Below are 18,551 nucleotides of genomic sequence, written 5' to 3'. Positions count from 1 at the left end.
AAAAAAATACTAAAAATATTTTCTATTTACGATACTTTAAAAAATGTTGGAAATCAATAATATAAGTAAACTATTTATCAAAATATTTAAGAAAAAAATACTCAAGGTATAAATTTTTTTTTTACCTATATTAGTCTGAGTATGTCTCTTTTGAGACGGTCTTACATATCTATATTCACGGGATAAGTTGACTCGACCCATATCTTAAGTAAAAAATAAAAATTTTGACATAAAAAAAAAAATTTCATGAGTTGGTAAGGATAGAAGATTAGTATCACAAATCGACTCATTAAACGGTCTTATAAGAGTTTTTCTTGAATTAATTTTAATATTTTATTCTGTCCAATAAATTAAATATACATAAAAGACATTGTGCATATATATAAATATTTTAAAAAGTCATTTTAGTACATATTAGCTATTTTAGAATAAATAAAGAAATATGAAATGTATATAAAAAAAGTGCAATCTCTTAAATATTTGAATCGATCATATCATTTCATTTCATTTTTATTACAATTTTGGGTTTTATGTTACTTTTATATATTTAGTTCTTCATATTTTCTAAAATATTAAAAAAAACTATAAATTTTTTATATAATATTATGCTTTTCGACTTTTTAGCAAAGTATGTCATGATAATTTTTTTTATATTGACTGTCCATACATCGATACTATTATTATTTTATTATAATTTGTATAAATATTTTTAAAAAAGTTCAAACAATAATTAAAATTTTTAATAAAAATTTCCATGAAATAAATGATATTTTATTTTTTGAAAATATTTATTTCTTATTTTAAATTTTGATATACAAATAATATATAATTTTCTAATTTTTTTTCTATTTTTTATTAATAATAATGCCGCTCAAGTAATATATCGAATATAATAATAAATAATTCAATTTGACCTCAAAATTGTTATCTTTATTTGAATATGATCTCAAATGATATAAAAAAATCTATATAATAATTAAATATATTTATTATATCAGTAATTTTAAAAAATTATTTAAATAATCATATTTACTAATTTTAATATTCGATGTTCAGATTAAATATTATTTGTCCTATAAAAATACAGATTATTAGTTATTATAATAATATTCAAGTTGGAGAAAGTGATTAATAACTGAGCAAATAAAAAAAATGTGGATACCATCCACTTGGGTAGGTCACCACATAAACTGAAAATCAATTGGGACAAGTAAACAAACTCATATTTACAAAATTACCCTCCAACTTACCATTATTTTCCTTAATAAAACAATTCATTATCTGTCTAAAAATAGCTTAAAAAATTAAATAAATGACAAGAATAAGATAAAACAATGAGAATTAGAATGTGTGAGTTAGTTTATGCTACATCAGTCTATCTCTATTCTAATATTATTAGATCACGTAAGTTTCTCAAATTTCTATGGAAGTTGACGTATATATTGATGATAAAAAAACTAATTTTTTAATCATATTATAAGATAAGAAATACTTTAGATATAATATAAAATAATACAAAACATATCTTCCGTCAAATCACATGGAGCGGATTAATACATTTTTTTATTTCTGTTTTTTAATAAAAAATTTACTTTTGAGTTTTTGAAATTTAAAAACATAGATTAAAAACAAGTATTCAGTTTGTCATGGATTTGATAAATTTGATTGTAAATGTAGAATAGTTTAAAATTTTTGATAGTAAAATTTGTTTTTCGTTTTGGCTTACTTTACAATCTTAATTTGATTCATAAAAAAAACACTACGACTCATATAAGATATTTCACAGATCAATTTTATGATACAAATCTTCAACTCGACCTATCCATGAAATTTATTTATTTTTTATGTCAAAAATATTTTTTTCATTGTAATATTGAGCAGGTTAACTCGTCTTACGAATAAATATTATAAGAGACATACTCGATAAAAAAAAAAGTTAGTTTTGTTCAATCATCGATTTTATAATGTTTCATGAGCTTGTAAATTTTTTGAAATTACTTAAAAGATTACATCACAAATCATATAATCATAGTAATTATCGCTTTTAGTTATATATATATATATATATATATTAAAAAATAACTAAAAAGAAATTTTAATCATCTCATCTCCACAGTTATTTATTTTTATTATTTTAAAAAAAATCTAAACTTACGTATTATCTATTCTGTATATATTTTCTATATTTCTATTATATATCATACTATCGATAATATATTATTAAATTTGAAACACATATAATAAATAATTTTTATTTCATGATATGTTTTTTATAAATCAAAAATACCATTTGTTTCAAATTATATAATATTTTATTTTATTTTTTAATACAAATGCCATTAAATTGGAAAAAAATAATTTAAAACAAATTGTTTTTAATATATATGCAACGTTAATTACATGAATAAATAGGTTATAGAACAAGATAAGGGTAAAATCGTAATTTCACGAATTGCGGACTTCCATTCAATAAGAATTGTCGTCATCATTATCATCATAAATACTTACATTCATAATCCAATCTGTTCAAACGGAAACAGAAGAGAAGAAGTAAACACAAACCAACAAGAAAAACAATTTACCATACATATATTAGCAGCGCCTGAAATCCAGAATATATACGAGTTTCTTCGTTTGATTCTCTGGTTCCCTTCGGAGGAATCAGAGGATCGTCCAGTGGTCTCTTCCCACCTTCCCAAAATCCTGTTAATGTTCTTAGGCTTGCATATATATACATTTTTTCGTGTATATATATGCGCAAATATATCGTATAACACGTCCTTCGAACATTATTCAAATGGGTTTTTGAACAAAAGGGAATCGTCTCAAAAAGGTGGGATTTTTTTTTGTTTGTAATTTTTTTGAGAGTCTCGGGAAAATGGGGATGACAGAAAGAGAAGGTATGATGCGGGGGTGGCTTTATTTGATTCGTTTCAACCGTTTTGGGCTGCAATATTCACGTAAAAGATACTTCATTCTTCAAGATAACTGCCTCAAGAGCTTCAAATCTGTTCCTTCTTCAGATACAGAGGTGCATTTCTGTTTTTAATCGTTCTTTTCCTTTTTTATTTCATGATTTCATTCGAAACATGCAAATATTATAATTATAGATGTGTGTGTGTTTTTTTAAAAAACGATGCAAGCATATATGATAGGTGGACCAAGAATTTAGCATGAATTCCATTTATTTTGGGTGAAACTTATAATGTCAATAAATTACATGCGATGTTTGGATTTTTTTCCCCAGGCTGCTCTACGTATATGTAAGGATTATGCATCCCTTATGTGTTGATTCCTGTAAAATGATTTGGCTTTTCTTGATAGTGATTCGTGATAATTGAGAAAAAATTTCATTGTTTTGTATGATCTCTTTGTGTTTTCTGTATCGGCATGTTGTGCTAGCATAATCTTGTTGTGTCTGATTTGTCCTTATTTTATTTTTTCATCTAATGATTGAAATAAAATAGTCCGAGCGACTTTCACTTTGTTGGAGTTAAATTTTTTAATATATAATTTTCTATTTATTTGTATTACAAAATATCTCAAGTTCTTTGTTTTAACAATTGGTTCGGTGTTACAAGGATAGGGACACTGGTTGCTGCATTACTCTTCCAATCTTTGTGCACCAAATAAGTACAAAGGAATCAATTAGATAATATTCTCAAATTATTTATCAGAAAGTTGGATATTCACAATGGACGACTTATTTGATATTAATTTCAACTGAAAGCATATCCGAACAGAGTTGATATAGATTATCTCGTGTTGTCTCTTGATTTATATTTGGGAGAACAAATAAAATTTGTTATCTGCCAGCATTTCTATAAGATTTTCTTTTGGACTATGTTTGATTATTATATAAAGATCAAGGATTGTCAAATGTAGACAGCAAATTCGACCAAGGGTAATTAAATAAAGGAGTTTCCATATGAGGTTGAGAATTATATATTCATATCTTCCACTTGCTATATAAGGAAATAACGATGATTTCTTTAGGTGAGTGAGTATCATTTCAACGTAAAGTAATTGAGAGTAAAACAAAACTGGAGGGCAAAATTTACCCTTTAAAAATTTGAACATGCTAATCACTCATTTTTCCAACGTGCTTCTCTTGTTTGACTGGGGAAAGATATCACTCAACCATTGGTTGGTTCCATTCCTGGCCACTTAGTCAACCATGCATCCTCTCGTAGTTCATTTTTTGTCCATGAAATTTTGGTGCCATGCAACAAGTGTATAGAGAAAAAAATAACGGATACTATTGCTGAGTGTATATTATCTTCTTTTGCTAATCCTGATCCTTTGCTTTGTATGAATTGACCATTCTTGTACCAGGAGCCAGTGAGAAGTGCAATAATAGACTCCTGCATACGTGTTACAGACAATGGAAGAGAGAGTCATCATATGAAAGTAAAATTAATTTTGGATGTGTAGGTAATCATAAGCAAAGAGCAAAATTTGTATTACCTTTTATACTTATATGATCTATCTTCTAATGTACAGATATTTTTTATTTTCACCCTCTACAATACTTCTAATCATAACGATCAGCTTAAGGTGAGCTCTCCATTCTGGATTCTTTTAACTCTTAGAAGAAGACAAGACAATAGTAATGGCGAATGACCTTCACATTCTAAATTTTAATAGCTGGGGGCAACCAGTTCGGAAGAAGCTGCTAGGTGGATTCGTTCTTTTCAGGACACTGCTCTTGACCCTGTAACTGATTCAGATTGTTCCAAAAGGAGATGGCAGCCTTTCAGGTGAGAATTCTCCAATTAAGATACCTATAGCTTGAAAATCTTCGATTATGGAACTTTTGAGACTACTTTTGCCTATGCATCTTGCCATTATCCTTGCACAATCTTTTTTTTTTTACCTTTGGCTTAACAGCTTAAGTGTTTCAAAGAGAATGGCAAATAAAAGGTCTATCGACTGGACTTCAGCATCTTCTGAACATGTAAATGCCATGACTTCTGATGTAATTGGTCCTTCACCATGGAAAATATTTGGCTGTCATGATGGTAATTACTTGAATATTTGGTTTTTAAATTGTCTTCTTTAGCAAAAGAAATTTTCTTATATTGCCTCTTTAGGATTACGTCTCTTCAAGGAAGCAAAGGACAGAGATTCCAATGGAAAGGTGGGTTCCTTCTACTCATCTATGGTTGATCCTTTAGAGATCATGACATGATTCCATTCTTTTGATTTGTATTTGAATTTTTGTATACAGCATTGGGACGATCACCCTGCCATAATGGCCGTTGGTGTGATTGATGGAGCTTCGGAAGTCGTTTTCCATACGCTTATGTCTCTTGGTACTTCAAAATCTGAGTAAGGCTCCCATATTTTTTTTCCTTTTAGGAAAATTCCGCTATAAACATGGAAATATAAAGTTTCTTTTAGACATTCTAAAAACACTTTATGAGATTGAAGGTGACTAAGATTTACCTATCATCCTCTATTTCTCTGTCTAATGAAATGTAGGCTAATTTTCTTGAGTTTTACTTATTAAATGCTTTTGCAGATGGGATTTCTGTTTCTACAGGGGAAGTGTGATTGAGCATCTTGATGGTCATACAGATATAATACACATACAACTATATAATCATTGGTTACCATGGTCAGTCTTGTAACTTACAAGAATACATTTTAAAATATAACGCTATCACTAATCACATTTCCTTTTTCAGGGCAATGAAACGAAGAGATTTGCTGCTACGCCGTTATTGGAGAAGGGAAGATGATGGCACATATGGTACTCCCTAAATCAGAAACTGATGTTATGAATTTGATACCTGTTAAAGCTGTAATTAAAGTTAAAGGGTTGTACCGATTATTATCATTTCATGTCCATATTCTTGTATTGTGTCAAGTTTATGTTATTATAGACATGAACTTGATAAAAGTTAAAGCCATAGCTAAAGTTAAAAGTTTATTACTATCATTTTCATTTTCGTGTTCATGTTCTTGCATCGTGTCGAGTTTATGTTAATAGGCATGAACTTTATAAATCTATTGTTTTTGTTGCAGTGATTCTTTACCACTCTGTGATCCACAGAAAGTGTCCACCACAAGATGGATATATTCGAGCTTGCCTTAAAAGTAATGTATGCCTTGAATTGGATTTGATGCAATATATGGAATGCGTGTCATCTAAATGGATATCAAATCTTTGTGTGTATTGATCATTTCGGTGTTTTTGTATTTTGTAATTGAGCAGGCGGTGGATATGTGATAACTCCTACAAAACAAGGTAAAGAATGTGTCATAAAACACATGCTTGCTGTCGATTGGAGGTTTTGGAAATCCCGTTTCAGGAAAGCATCTTCAAGATCAATAACTATTCGTATGCTTGGGAGGGTCGCAGGTGAAGTGCACATCTTATGTACATTTAAACAATAATTCTGATTCTAAGTGGGTTTTCTTAATGGCAAGCATCGTTTTCTCACAACGCAGCCTTAAGAGAGATGTTCAGAGCAAAGGTAGGAAGTGCTACAAATGAGTTTTTATTGGGAGAGCTCGCAATGGAGGCTGGGATTCCTCAGAGTGAGAAGGAAGAGATCAAAACTGAAGTAAACCTTAAAATGGTGGAGAAGTTAATAGAAGACGAGGGATTGAAACTTCTTTCTGAAGCTTCGAGTCTTAAAGGACTAAATGATGCTGCTGATGAATTTTTCGATGTTCCTGAACCATTCGATGATGAGACATCAGACAATGGGTGGACCTCTGACTCAGCCCCAGAATTTTGTTACGTGGTATTTTATACACCTGTTCCTCATCTTGTTTTGAAATTTTTCATTGGTGAAATATATTTGTGACATGTTCTTTCAATCTGAAATGCTCAGGACATCTACCAGCCAAAATTGTCGTCTGCTGCTAATTTTGTGAAAAAATTGCATGATCTTGCAGGTTAGTCCATTTTAGAAGCAACTTACCATAACAAATATGCGTGAAGTTAAAAAAAAATGAGAAATGACTTAAAATACATAATGTTTGCAGTCCAGAAAAAGGGCTATGTCGACTTGCAAGAACTGTCTTGGGGAGAAAATGTATCGTGCTGTTATGGAGCCACACTTCCAAAAGATTCATGCTTCAACATGCCCTGTAGTTGGGCAGCTGCTGATCCTTCATCCTTCCTCATCCGTGGTGATAATTATCTCGAAGACCGTCAAAAGGTCACATATTGATATCTTTTATTTACTTTGATCATATTACTCTATTCTTTTATCACGAAAATAGATGTATTTATATCGTTTCACTTCACATTATCAATTTATCATTCTTAATATCTCCTGGAAATTGCTTTATTTTATTAGATTAAGGCGAAGAGCACATTAATGCAAATGGTTGCTGCAGATTGGCTAAGATCCGACAAGCGTGAAGACGATCTTGCTGGTCGTCCTGGAGGCGTTGTTCAGGTTTCAGTTATAGAATTTTTTATCTTTTAATCTTGACTCCTTGAACTTCTGAATTGTTTATACTTGCAACACAAACTTTATAAAAACGATAATCTAATTTTGGCATGAATGGTTCGTAGAAAGGTGCCTTAAACCCTCGTTTAATAAACACTCTAACACTTACATTTATAAAGAGAAAGTCTAACATCAGATTTTAATCAACAAATATGCAGAAATATGCAGATAGGGGAGGTCCAGAATTCTTTTTTGTCATGAACATACAGGTAGATCTTACTTCTTTTCTTTGATACTTCCCATGTTCCTGATGATCTCAAATTTAAGGTATATGTGTTCCATCTGCGACTAAATCAGGTTCCTGGTACAACAATGTACAATCTGGCGTTATATTACATGTTAAAAACACCCCTAAATGAAACGCCCTTGTTGGAGCGTTTTGTCAATGGAGATGATGCTTTTAGGAACTCAAGATTCAAGCTTATACCATACATTTCAAAGGTTCTTTTGTAGCGATGCTGCTTTCTTTTTTCAATATTATACATTTTTTCACCTTTATCCTTTAAAGTCAAATATTTTGAATCTGTCTCCCTGTAAAGCTTTTTCTGCATGATACAAAATAGGATGAGGCTTACACATTTGAAGTGATTCTGCAGGGATCTTGGATAGTAAAACAGAGTGTTGGTAAAAAATCTTGTTTGCTCGGGCAAGCGCTTGAAGTGAATTATTGTCGAGGAAAAAACTACTTGGAGGTATCACATACTAAATGAGGATGAGCCTTTTGTTATGTTGAATTAAAAACATCCACATCTTTAAAATGAAATGTTCAAATTTTCAGCTGGATATCAATGTTGGCTCATCGACAGTGGCAAGAGGAGTCGTTAGCCTTGTTCTTGGTTACTTGAACAATCTTGTGATAGAAATGGCATTTTTGATACAGGTAAAGCAGCAGTACTGACAAAACTACAAATTATGACGAAACATGTTACTACTTAGTACTTACTAGTTACTAGGTATATGTTAGGAAGCAACAAAGGTCTCCAGTGTCTTGCTAGCCTCTCAATACAGGAGTGATCAAACTGTGATGTTCATGCTAATATATGTTCTATAAGATTTGAATATATTATCACAGTGATTTATTTATTTTTAGCACAACACCACTAAATGTCTTACGGTTTATCTTATTTACTTAGTGCACACACACCTCTCTCCCCCACGTTTTATAAACCTTAGGAAAAACAAGAATCACTCGCCGTTTCCCTGGATCAATTATCTGGTTTTGCCCCTTTCATTTTCTATGAATTTAAAGCAGTCTATGATAAAAAGGATGAAGGGGTTGTCCACGATGTTATCATGCAAACATATGATGGTGCATCTTATCCTTTTTGTGAAGATTCTGTGGTTGACTCTTGGTTTAAATTGTTGGATGGTGTTTGTTTTGGATTTACAGGGTAATACTCAAGAGGAGTTGCCGGAAGTCCTCCTTGGAACGTGCCGACTGAATCATCTAGATGCAGCAAAGTCGGTTTCGACTGACTCTATACGTATCATCTAGTCGAGCCACATAAAAGAACTCTGACTATGAACGTGGATGAAGGAAGAGAGAACCTCGAACTGATTCATCTAGACAAATGTATTCTAATTTAGTCTCATTAGTTTGAGGCATTGGAGTGATAGTTGGGGGGCTATATTTTGTAGAGTGAAAATAAATTCATGAATTCATATCAATTCTTATTGTAACTACGTATTGAAAAAACCATTTATTTTTTAATTAAATAAATAAAATAAAATATTGTACTTGACGAAGATAATATTTTATTGTATCCACATGCAACATTTATTTTTTTAAAAAAATTTGTTCTTTTCTTTAAAAAAAAAAAAGACCAAATCCCAACGACAATTAATAATAATTTTTTTATATAAAAAGTTAAAATTAAATTAATAATAAAACATTTTTAAAAAAACATAAAAGGGTGAATAAGATGATTTGGTCGTTGTAGATCAATGATCAAGATCATCTTAGCTTTTAAAAATTAAAAACAATAGAAAAATCAATACAAAAAATTTTAAAATCGAAACAAAAAATTGCGTAGAAATCTCCAATGGCTATATTCTTCAATCTCCTATAAATTCACTTCATAATAGCTTCAAAAATCAAACTTCTAACACTTTCATTCTAAAAACTATCCAATTTATTTCATACAATTTAAAATTTTCATGCACAATTTGTTTTTAATGGTGTACAAGAGTTATTTTTTCTTCAAAAGAACTTGATCGAACATATTTGGAATTTACACGAAGATGAATAATTAATTATGTATTTTCTCTTGATTATGTGTGTTTTTATATTTATGTATGTTATTTTTTAACTACGTTTTTAAAATTATGAGTCATTTTAAATTTTAATTATGTGTAATTTTAAATTTTTTCTGTTCAAATATATATATATATATATATATATATATATATGTTTAATAAAATAAAAAATTAATATTTCAACGTCATCTCAGTAACATTATCTCACCCTTACATAACCATAATATGAAATTATCATGGATGACATCAACCTACTACAATGTTATCAATTTCATCAAATCAAGGTGGTCGAACCATTTAACATTTCAAAGCACTTATACAAGGAGCTAGACTTGAACATTACTACAGACTACAGTTAAAAGGGTGAAAGTAAACAAAGTCCATGCAAATTGCAATGAAGCAAGAATCTTTAAAGTTTAACCCACCAACCATGGAACCTTTCTCATTAATTACTTCCCATTTTTAAATTTATCCTCTCTGTATACAATAACTCAATAAACAGAATCACAGGCAGACATATTGTGCACATATATACACCCTACATGTAACTGTAGAGTTTCAGAGAAAGTGGTGATGGAGGAATAGTAGCATAGAGGTTTTGGTTTTTTTTTTTGGCACCTTTTCTGCATTTTGGAGTGCTGTGTTTCTTGTTTCAGACCAGCCCTTTTGGCTTTCTTGGGAATTGTGGAGCTGATTGTGCACATTTTCTTGGGCATTTTGTGGGGGTTTGAGCCAGGTTTGGCCCTGTATTTTTGTCTCTATTTTTTTTATTCTATGTGCAGTGACAGTTTATTTACCACACTTTATTGCTCTGAGATTTGGGATATGATTGGCTTTTTATGACCAAAATTGTCAATTTTTGTGTCCTTTCTTCCACTTTTGGGTTTTCTTTGGCCCCCCTTTTGCTGGAAGAGTAGAAGAAGGTTGAGAAATTGGTGAATGTGTGGATCTTTTTGCTTTTTTCTCAAGGAATTGTTTTATAGTTTGAACTTTGAACCTTTATTATTGCAAGTTATTTTCGAAATGAGTTAAAAAAATGAAACAATCACAATTCAAACTATTCATCTTTTTTTGCAGTTTCTTTCCCGTGAGTTACCTTTCTTGATAATTGTCATATTTAGCTTAATTATCACTTGAATTTTGCTCTAATTTACCATTTTGAGAGATAATTACTCTAAAATTTTCCTGGCTACGTTCATTGTTCCTGTGTTAACTTACCATCTCCATCCCATTCTCTAGCAGCAAATTAGTCTATTACAGTCTTAAATTTTTAAGGATTTCTCATTATTTTGGTTTTTGCCACAATCCCACCAAATAATAATAATGATATTTCAAGATTTGTTTCATAATTCTGCATTTTGGCATTAATTTCTCTTTATCGTTTCATGGCGCTGTCTATACAAGCCCTGTATTCACATTTACGTCAAATGAACTGTATGTATTTCATCTCATTTTCCAACTTTTCATGTTTATTTTGCATATAATGTCAAGTGTCCTCAGTTGTATTTTTTGTTATTATGGACAAGAATCCAAAATTGCTTTACGCCTAAAGCTTATCCTTTCTGCTAATATGCGCCTGGGACCCCATCTCCCCATAAGCTGGCAAGCATGATTTGGCTAGCTCGTAGCGTCATCACACCAGCAAAGTCCCCTTCATGGCCCCTCTAATCGACATCATGTGCACACTAGCATCGAGCCCCATTCCTAAATTCTTGTGATCATTCCATGCATTTACTTGGCTTAGAATATATTATATTACACAGCGTTTATATTCTTGTATAAGCTGTATCCCAACTTCTTCTTATCTCCATTCTTTTTTTTTTCTCCAGAAAAGTTCTGTCAGAGTAGAGTGATGGAATCAAATTTCATGGATGAGATTGACTGCAAAACCTTCTTTGAACAAGTTGATGAATTGATCGAATTCCCACCTGAAAATGAGTCCGGTGGTGTGAATTTCGAAATTTCTTGTGATTCCAAGGATATCCCAAGCATCTGGAACAGCGCTTTGCCTGAGAAAACCGACCGTTGCACCGCCCCACCTGACCTCCTCTCCGCGGAGGTCTTTGTTCCGGTGAGCATAGACCTTGTTACGTGATTCCCATTAGTTTTAATGGATCTTGAAATGGCATTCGGGGACACTCTAGTCCAATCATGTGTAATCTGTGTTAATGAAGCGAACTTGCATTATTACCATGTTGATGATTTTACATAAATCCAACGATAATCGATGTACTCTATGTTTTTTCATCTGAGTAGTTATAAATTTTTTTGGCAAATTGTCTTTGTCAGGATGCAACATCAAGCTGAAATCTCACCATTTTATGTAGTACTTTTTCTCTGACCTTGTTAAATGGTTGGACGTGTGTGTGTTAAGTTTGAAGATAAACAAATACGCATACAACCATGTATAAAAGTTTCAAATTTGTAGTTTAGATTAGCTGATCCAATAAATACAACAAGATTACATTTTGTGTGGTGAATTTTTATTACAGGTGTTGTATTTGAATTTTGAGACAATGGTTTAGAACGAATAGAAGCTGAACAAAGTGAGTATAGCTTCTTAGTGAAGATAAAATGGATTCACTGTTTTTAGTTTTCGCCACCTTTTGGCTTGTAAGGTGTTTATGCATTACATGCACAGGATGTTTTTTCTTGAATCTCCTCTGATTTCTCAGTGCGAAGACATTGTGCAACTTGAATGGCTTTCGACGTTTGTGGAGGAGTCGTTTTCTGGTGGAGGCGGGTCAACCATGGGAAAAGAGGTCTCGTGTATCAACACCGGGCTGCCGCAAAACCATTTCCAATCCCCTAGCCCTGTTTCTATTCAGGATAGCAGCAGCTATTTTTCTGGGGAGGAAACTAGACCTCCCGACACAAATCACCGTGGTACACAACGAGCACGAACCAAACGCCTTCGGCCTGTAACTTCCAATGCAAGGGCCGCCATTCGACTCATCTCCCCTGCATCCTCCTTCACCGAGTTGACACCGATGAAAAAGGTCTTGAAACCTGTTGGATTGGAACCGAACCGAAAACAGAAACCAACAGATGCACATCAGGACCCTCCACCTGTACCAGTTAAGAAATGCTTGCATTGTGAAATCACCAAGACTCCTCAATGGAGGGCTGGTCCCATGGGTCCGAAAACGCTTTGCAATGCTTGTGGTGTTCGCCACAAGTCGGGTCGTCTCTTCCCCGAGTACCGACCGGCTGCTAGCCCCACATTCCTTCCATCTCTCCACTCAAATTCCCACAAGAAAGTGATGGAGATGAGAAACAACGTCGTCCCAAAACACATAGCAACTACAAAAACTACTACTACTCTTGTTGCTCCAAAACGCGAGCTTGTTTCGGATTGTTTGGCATAGTATGCCTAGGTTCAGTCAGTTCTTCATGCTCGTTTCGATCGATTTTCTTGGACTATTAGTGATTTGTTCAGTAATGTAATGGATATTTGAGTGTCGTTTAGATGGTAGAAAGAGTGTAGGCAGTTGGGGTTTTATAGGCCAAGGTTAGGAGTACTGAAGAAGTTTATAATTACAGTTCTTCTCTACTCGGGTCAGCTTGTCTTTGCAGTCGATGCTACTTGCAGGGATTATTGTGTTGGTCCCACTTACAGTAATTTGAGATAATAAAACACGAAAATAAAGAATAAACTAGACACCAAGATTTACGTGGAAAACCCCCAAAAATTATTAGGATAAAAAACACGGACAAGATGAAAAGAATTTCCACTATAATATTTTGTGGTGTACAACTCACTCATTGTGTTTCTAAAGAGAATATACACTCTTTTAATACAGGAGAACAAACACCTCACAAATATTATAGAATGTTATAAGATGAGAGAAAACTCGAAGAAGAGATGATTTCAAAATGAAGGAAGAGCTCTATTTATAAAACCCCTTGACCGTGTGAAGACGCGTATAAAACGCGTCTTCTAAAATTTCCACGAAATTTCATTTTGTGCCGCCCACATTTTTCGAATTCTTTAGCGGCTTACAATGAATGATACCATCATACAGGAAATGCAAGTGTGCATTAAATGCATTTTCGGTACTTGCGGACATCTTGAATGGTGATGAATATGAGTCTGCTCATTTCATTTGTTTGATGGGTATTAGTATGCTCATTTCATTTGTTTGATGCTTAGATTTTAGAATATTTGATATTCGTGAGACCGGAAAATGATTTTTCTTGATATACTTTCTTTTTCAATTTCGGGTTTTAGTCCAGTTTTTCGAAGTTTGGTTTTGGTACACTTATTTTTAATTTTCGGTTATTTTGATCCAATTATTGACGTGAGGTCTAACAAGTCAACAATTTTTCGATGTCATGTCAGAATTTTCCGACGTCACATCATCAATTTGATCAAAACAATCGAAATTAAAAGTTAGTGTGCGAAAATCGAACTTTGAAAACTTAATTGATCAAAATCCAAAATTAAACAAGTTAGTAGACAAGAAAAATTAACAGTGACATTTTGCTAACTTCAGTCAAAATTCAGATGAAACAAATATATGTAATCAATTAATTTGTCTTTTCACAATAAACAGTGCTTTAGATTTATGTTATTTTTACTAGAATTTGTATTCCGAAAACTACAGCTCCCATCATCGAAACAATTGAGGTATGTTGTCATTTGTTTGTATGGGATAGTTGGTGTCGGATATAGCAATAGCTATTTTTCAATTTTAAGATGTGTGGGACATATAGAAAATTTTAAACACAAAAACTCTTGACGATACCGTCTTATGAGTCAATTTTGTGATACATATATATGACTACACTAATACATTAAAAATGATTAAATTTTATGTCAAAAGTATTATTTTTCCTGATGATTATGGATCGAATTAATTTATCTTATAAATTAGTGAGATCGTCTCAACGTCTTCATTTTAAAAAAATAAGGCTATCGAACCTTTTATAAAATTGAGATTTTTTATATAAATTAGTTACTCTGCACACGCGATGTATGTGTATACAGTTTTTTTTATCATTATCAATTGATTAAAGTGAAATTTTACAAATTATAGAGGGATTAATTGATATTTGAATTATTTTAATATATTTACGTGCTGGGTCATTCGTTCCAATACCGGATCAAATCCAGAATTTGTCTAGTCTTGTGGTGGGACTGGGGTTAATTAACAGGTTTAACGATTATGGGCCATCCAAGCATGATTTGGCCCAAATTTTAGGCCCAATATTTCTGGCTTAATAGACATCGCACATAGTGAAAAATCAAAAGGTTTATTTAAATAAAAATAAGTCGTTATTAAAATTTTCCATTCAAACACGACCTAATATTCTCTTCTATGTATCGTTCCTCCAAAACAATATACAAAAATTAAATTTTTGTCTTTTAATTAATTGGATCTTATTGCATTTTATCATATCCAGTCGCTAAAAAAAATTATAATTCTGATAATCCTCCATTGAGAGAAAAAATTTGTGATTTATTATCTAGATTTGAATTTCTTGGTGTTGTCTATAACATACTCAATCGTATTTTTTCCCAATTTTACTCATTTTACATTGAAGTACTGACATGACATCTGATACGTAAATTGACCGAAAATATTACCAAAACTAAATATATACAAGTTACATGTGTCATAAATATAATTTTCTCTATTGAAATATGTACAAACAATAGTAGGTTCCTTATGAGACTGATCAATCTAGTTTATACATGTATTGAAAAGTAATTGTTTTCATGGTTCGGGTCAGAATTATGTCTCATAAAATTGACATGTGAGACGATTTCGTTGGAGTTTTTGTGCACGATTTCAATCGATAGCTTGCTCGGATTTAATTGAGACTTAGATAAACGATCTCGATTTCTCGACTCAATCTCGAAAAACAATATGCGATTCAATTAAATATGCCCATCATCTAAAATTTGTGAAAACACATGACAAATAAAAGTGAACAAGATCAGTTTTTATGCTTAATGTATTTCGGATATATGGGACGGTTCTAATTTGATTTTGATGTTATGGCCTTCATCAAACTTGTAGTGCATCGAGTTAGATTCGATTTGTTTTTGAATCACTCAATTCCATAAAGAAATGAGAGAGATATGTGATTTTTACTAAAACTGGTCTGGAAATCTGAGTTAGTGCAGATTTATGTACATGCCTTCTGTTTATCCGAATTTTGGGATTTATTGGTTGAGATTTGGAATTTGATGTTCAAATGAAAGTTATAGAACATGGTCTTATCTTCGAAATGATACCAAATTGGCTTGATTCAATTGAGTATTGAGAGAGTCATGCTCAAAATACTAAATTATGCCAGATTTGTGCTGATGCAGAATTTCGATAATTATATTGATCGAATAAACAACTTTATTTGACAAAAGTTTGTGAAACAAAAAAAACTATATAAATGCAGTTAGCATAAAGTGAAGTCATAAATTCTCGACCACATGTGTTTGGTAGAACATCATATTCTATGTAAGTTTTGGTACTATTACAAATTTAATGTATAAGACATAACATGCTTATCAAAAGTGACATATCGAGTGTGACATTTGATATTTCATATTTAAACTTTGTGCATGTGCAAGGTTTGGTACTATGAGCCCCCAAAATTAGATTGCTCTTAATGTGCTAGGATAAGATTCATAAATTTTGGAGTTATATAGCCTTTTTTGTAATCTTAATAATAATAATAATAATAATAATAATAATATATTCCAAATTGGAATAGAGTAATTTGTATTTTTCCATTAGAAAAGACTCACACATGTTCTGCAGTACAGCGTGAATACTCTGTCGACGTTATAAATTTGTAAAAGTGATTTTTTGTAATAGTAGCACTACTCGAACAAAAGATTCAATTACTGACATAAATTGTTCGATACGATGATTTGATTTTATATTTTAGCTAGCTTGATTATCAATTATAAAAATGATGAACCCGATCAAACTTATCAATTAATTTATAAGCTATATGTTTAATTATTCGTTAGTCTCTTAAAAAAAACGATTTTTTGTTTGGTACACAATAACAAAAAATCGTTTTGGTTTCGATCAATTTTATTTTATAATATTATACAGATCCCAAGATATTAATGTTTACTTGAAAATTTGATGTAAATTTGAGTAGAGAGGGCTTGATAATTATCGTATTTGAACTCAATATCTCGACGAAGTTGACCTATATAAGTTCATTTCAAAAATTAATATGATTTTGTTTTTTTTAAAAGAAAAAATCTTATTAATCATTACATTTCAAACAAAAATTTTTTAGATGGGCCCAAATTTTAATGGAGGGCCCAGTAAGAAATAAAGCGCTTGCTTTGGTTGTTGGAGGAGTTTGAAGATAGATGGGCCTACCATGTCTTAATCCTTACAATGTTCCAACACATAGCCAACAAGTATAGCTACAATGTCCCTGTCCATTTTTTTTTTTCTCCTAAAAGTTTGTAAAAATTCTTATAATGTTTGATCAATTTTGACAACCCATTTCTTTTTCCACCCCATAATTATTATTTTATTGTTTATCTTTAAAGTATGGAATAAAAACAATTTCATGAACAAAATATCATTTTTATATAGTGAGTAGTGACATGTTCATTCTCGAGTCTAGACCTTTGCAAACGCGATTGCATAATGAACTCCTATAACAACTATTACTACTTCATGTTCAGTCCCATTTACTAAAACCGGTTAACTAGAGATATCACCTAGAGCCAAAATTATACCAACTAATTATATAGTTGTTGCATTAATTGTGTGACACAAAAAAAAAAAAAAAAAACACGGATAATTCAAGGGCTTCTTTAAAAGTTAATTACTTCCACAATTTTGGGCTTTAAACTAACATAACTTACCAGTATTAGACACGGCCTTTAATAATTATATACAGAGTAGGTCTCTTGTGAGACGGTCTCACTAATCTTTATCCGTGAGACGGGTCAATCCTACCGATATTTACAATAAAAAATAATACTGTTAGCATAAAAAGCAATACTTTTTCACATATGACCCAAATAAGATATCAGTCTCACAAAATCGACCCGTGAGACTGTCTCACACAAGTTTTTGCCTTACATACATATATAAAACATTGGTTTTTGCTCAAAAAAGTGTAGAGCAAGTACTATGAATCTTGTCCATAAACTCAAATCTAATTGCAAAGAAACAAATTGTAATCAACAATGTTAATAACGACCTTAAACTTTATTAATGTGTCTGATATACGGCAACGATTTACTTAATCATTGTATTATATTAAATCAATTATATCACTAAGATTTTCTAGCTTGAAAATTATAATTAAAATGAATTGGTCCTTGATTAAGTTAATCGAATGCCGTTTACTTTCGACTTATCTTAAATTCCTTCCTGATGGCCCTATTGATGGGGTCGTTAACTAATATAATTTAGGTTCAAAACCAATTTAATATTGTGTCCCCTCAACCTAAGTATCCTCTCTCTCAAACAACTTCTTCTTGCTAAGTCAACTTTCAATTATTAATTCCAAAGTATCGTGCAAAGTATGTGGGTGTGATGCATTAAATTTGTTTGATTAGGTCGCTTGTGAGACAGTCTCACGAATCTTTATCTGTGAGACGAGTTAACCCTAACGATATTCACAATAAAAAATATACTCTTAAAATAAAAAGTAATATTTTTTCATGGATGACCCAAATAAGAGATCTGTATCACAAAATACGATCCGTGAGATCGTGTCACACAATTTTTTGCCAATTTCTTTTTACTATTAAAAAAAAATCACCGTGGTCTAAAATTTAAGACATTTGTTTCCATGATTGTCGATGTAATATGATCACGCCTTTTTTTTTTT

The 18,551-nt window shown here is 31.6% G+C and overlaps 2 protein-coding genes across 2 annotated transcripts; both read left to right on the top strand.

The window, feature by feature from the left end:
* Positions 1–2,537: 2,537 nt before the first annotated feature.
* LOC140958622 (protein ENHANCED DISEASE RESISTANCE 2-like) lies at positions 2,538–8,989 on the top strand. The gene is made up of 20 exons (XM_073416142.1): positions 2,538–3,031; positions 4,336–4,410; positions 4,504–4,557; positions 4,648–4,760; positions 4,891–5,021; positions 5,094–5,140; positions 5,231–5,331; positions 5,525–5,620; positions 5,691–5,755; positions 6,031–6,102; positions 6,221–6,367; positions 6,457–6,755; positions 6,846–6,909; positions 7,000–7,175; positions 7,317–7,418; positions 7,631–7,681; positions 7,770–7,913; positions 8,069–8,164; positions 8,251–8,352; positions 8,863–8,989. Exons 1-20 carry the CDS (start codon positions 2,879–2,881, stop codon positions 8,965–8,967), a joined length of 2,193 nt encoding a protein of 730 aa, XP_073272243.1. The 5' UTR covers positions 2,538–2,878; the 3' UTR covers positions 8,968–8,989.
* Positions 8,990–10,330: 1,341 nt separating this feature from the next.
* LOC140960575 (GATA transcription factor 8-like) lies at positions 10,331–13,353 on the top strand. The gene is made up of 3 exons (XM_073418880.1): positions 10,331–10,464; positions 11,558–11,799; positions 12,404–13,353. The coding sequence occupies exons 2-3, from the start codon at positions 11,581–11,583 to the stop codon at positions 13,094–13,096; spliced, it is 912 nt and encodes a 303-aa protein (XP_073274981.1). The 5' UTR covers positions 10,331–10,464; positions 11,558–11,580; the 3' UTR covers positions 13,097–13,353.
* The last annotated feature ends 5,198 nt before the right edge of the window (positions 13,354–18,551 follow it).

This window comes from Primulina huaijiensis, chromosome 15, assembly GCF_012295235.1.
Source record: "Primulina huaijiensis isolate GDHJ02 chromosome 15, ASM1229523v2, whole genome shotgun sequence".
NCBI classification, from domain to species: Eukaryota; Viridiplantae; Streptophyta; class Magnoliopsida; order Lamiales; family Gesneriaceae; genus Primulina; species Primulina huaijiensis.
The sequence above is the reverse complement of the archived record's forward strand: the minus strand, read 5'-3'. Positions and strand labels throughout refer to the sequence as shown.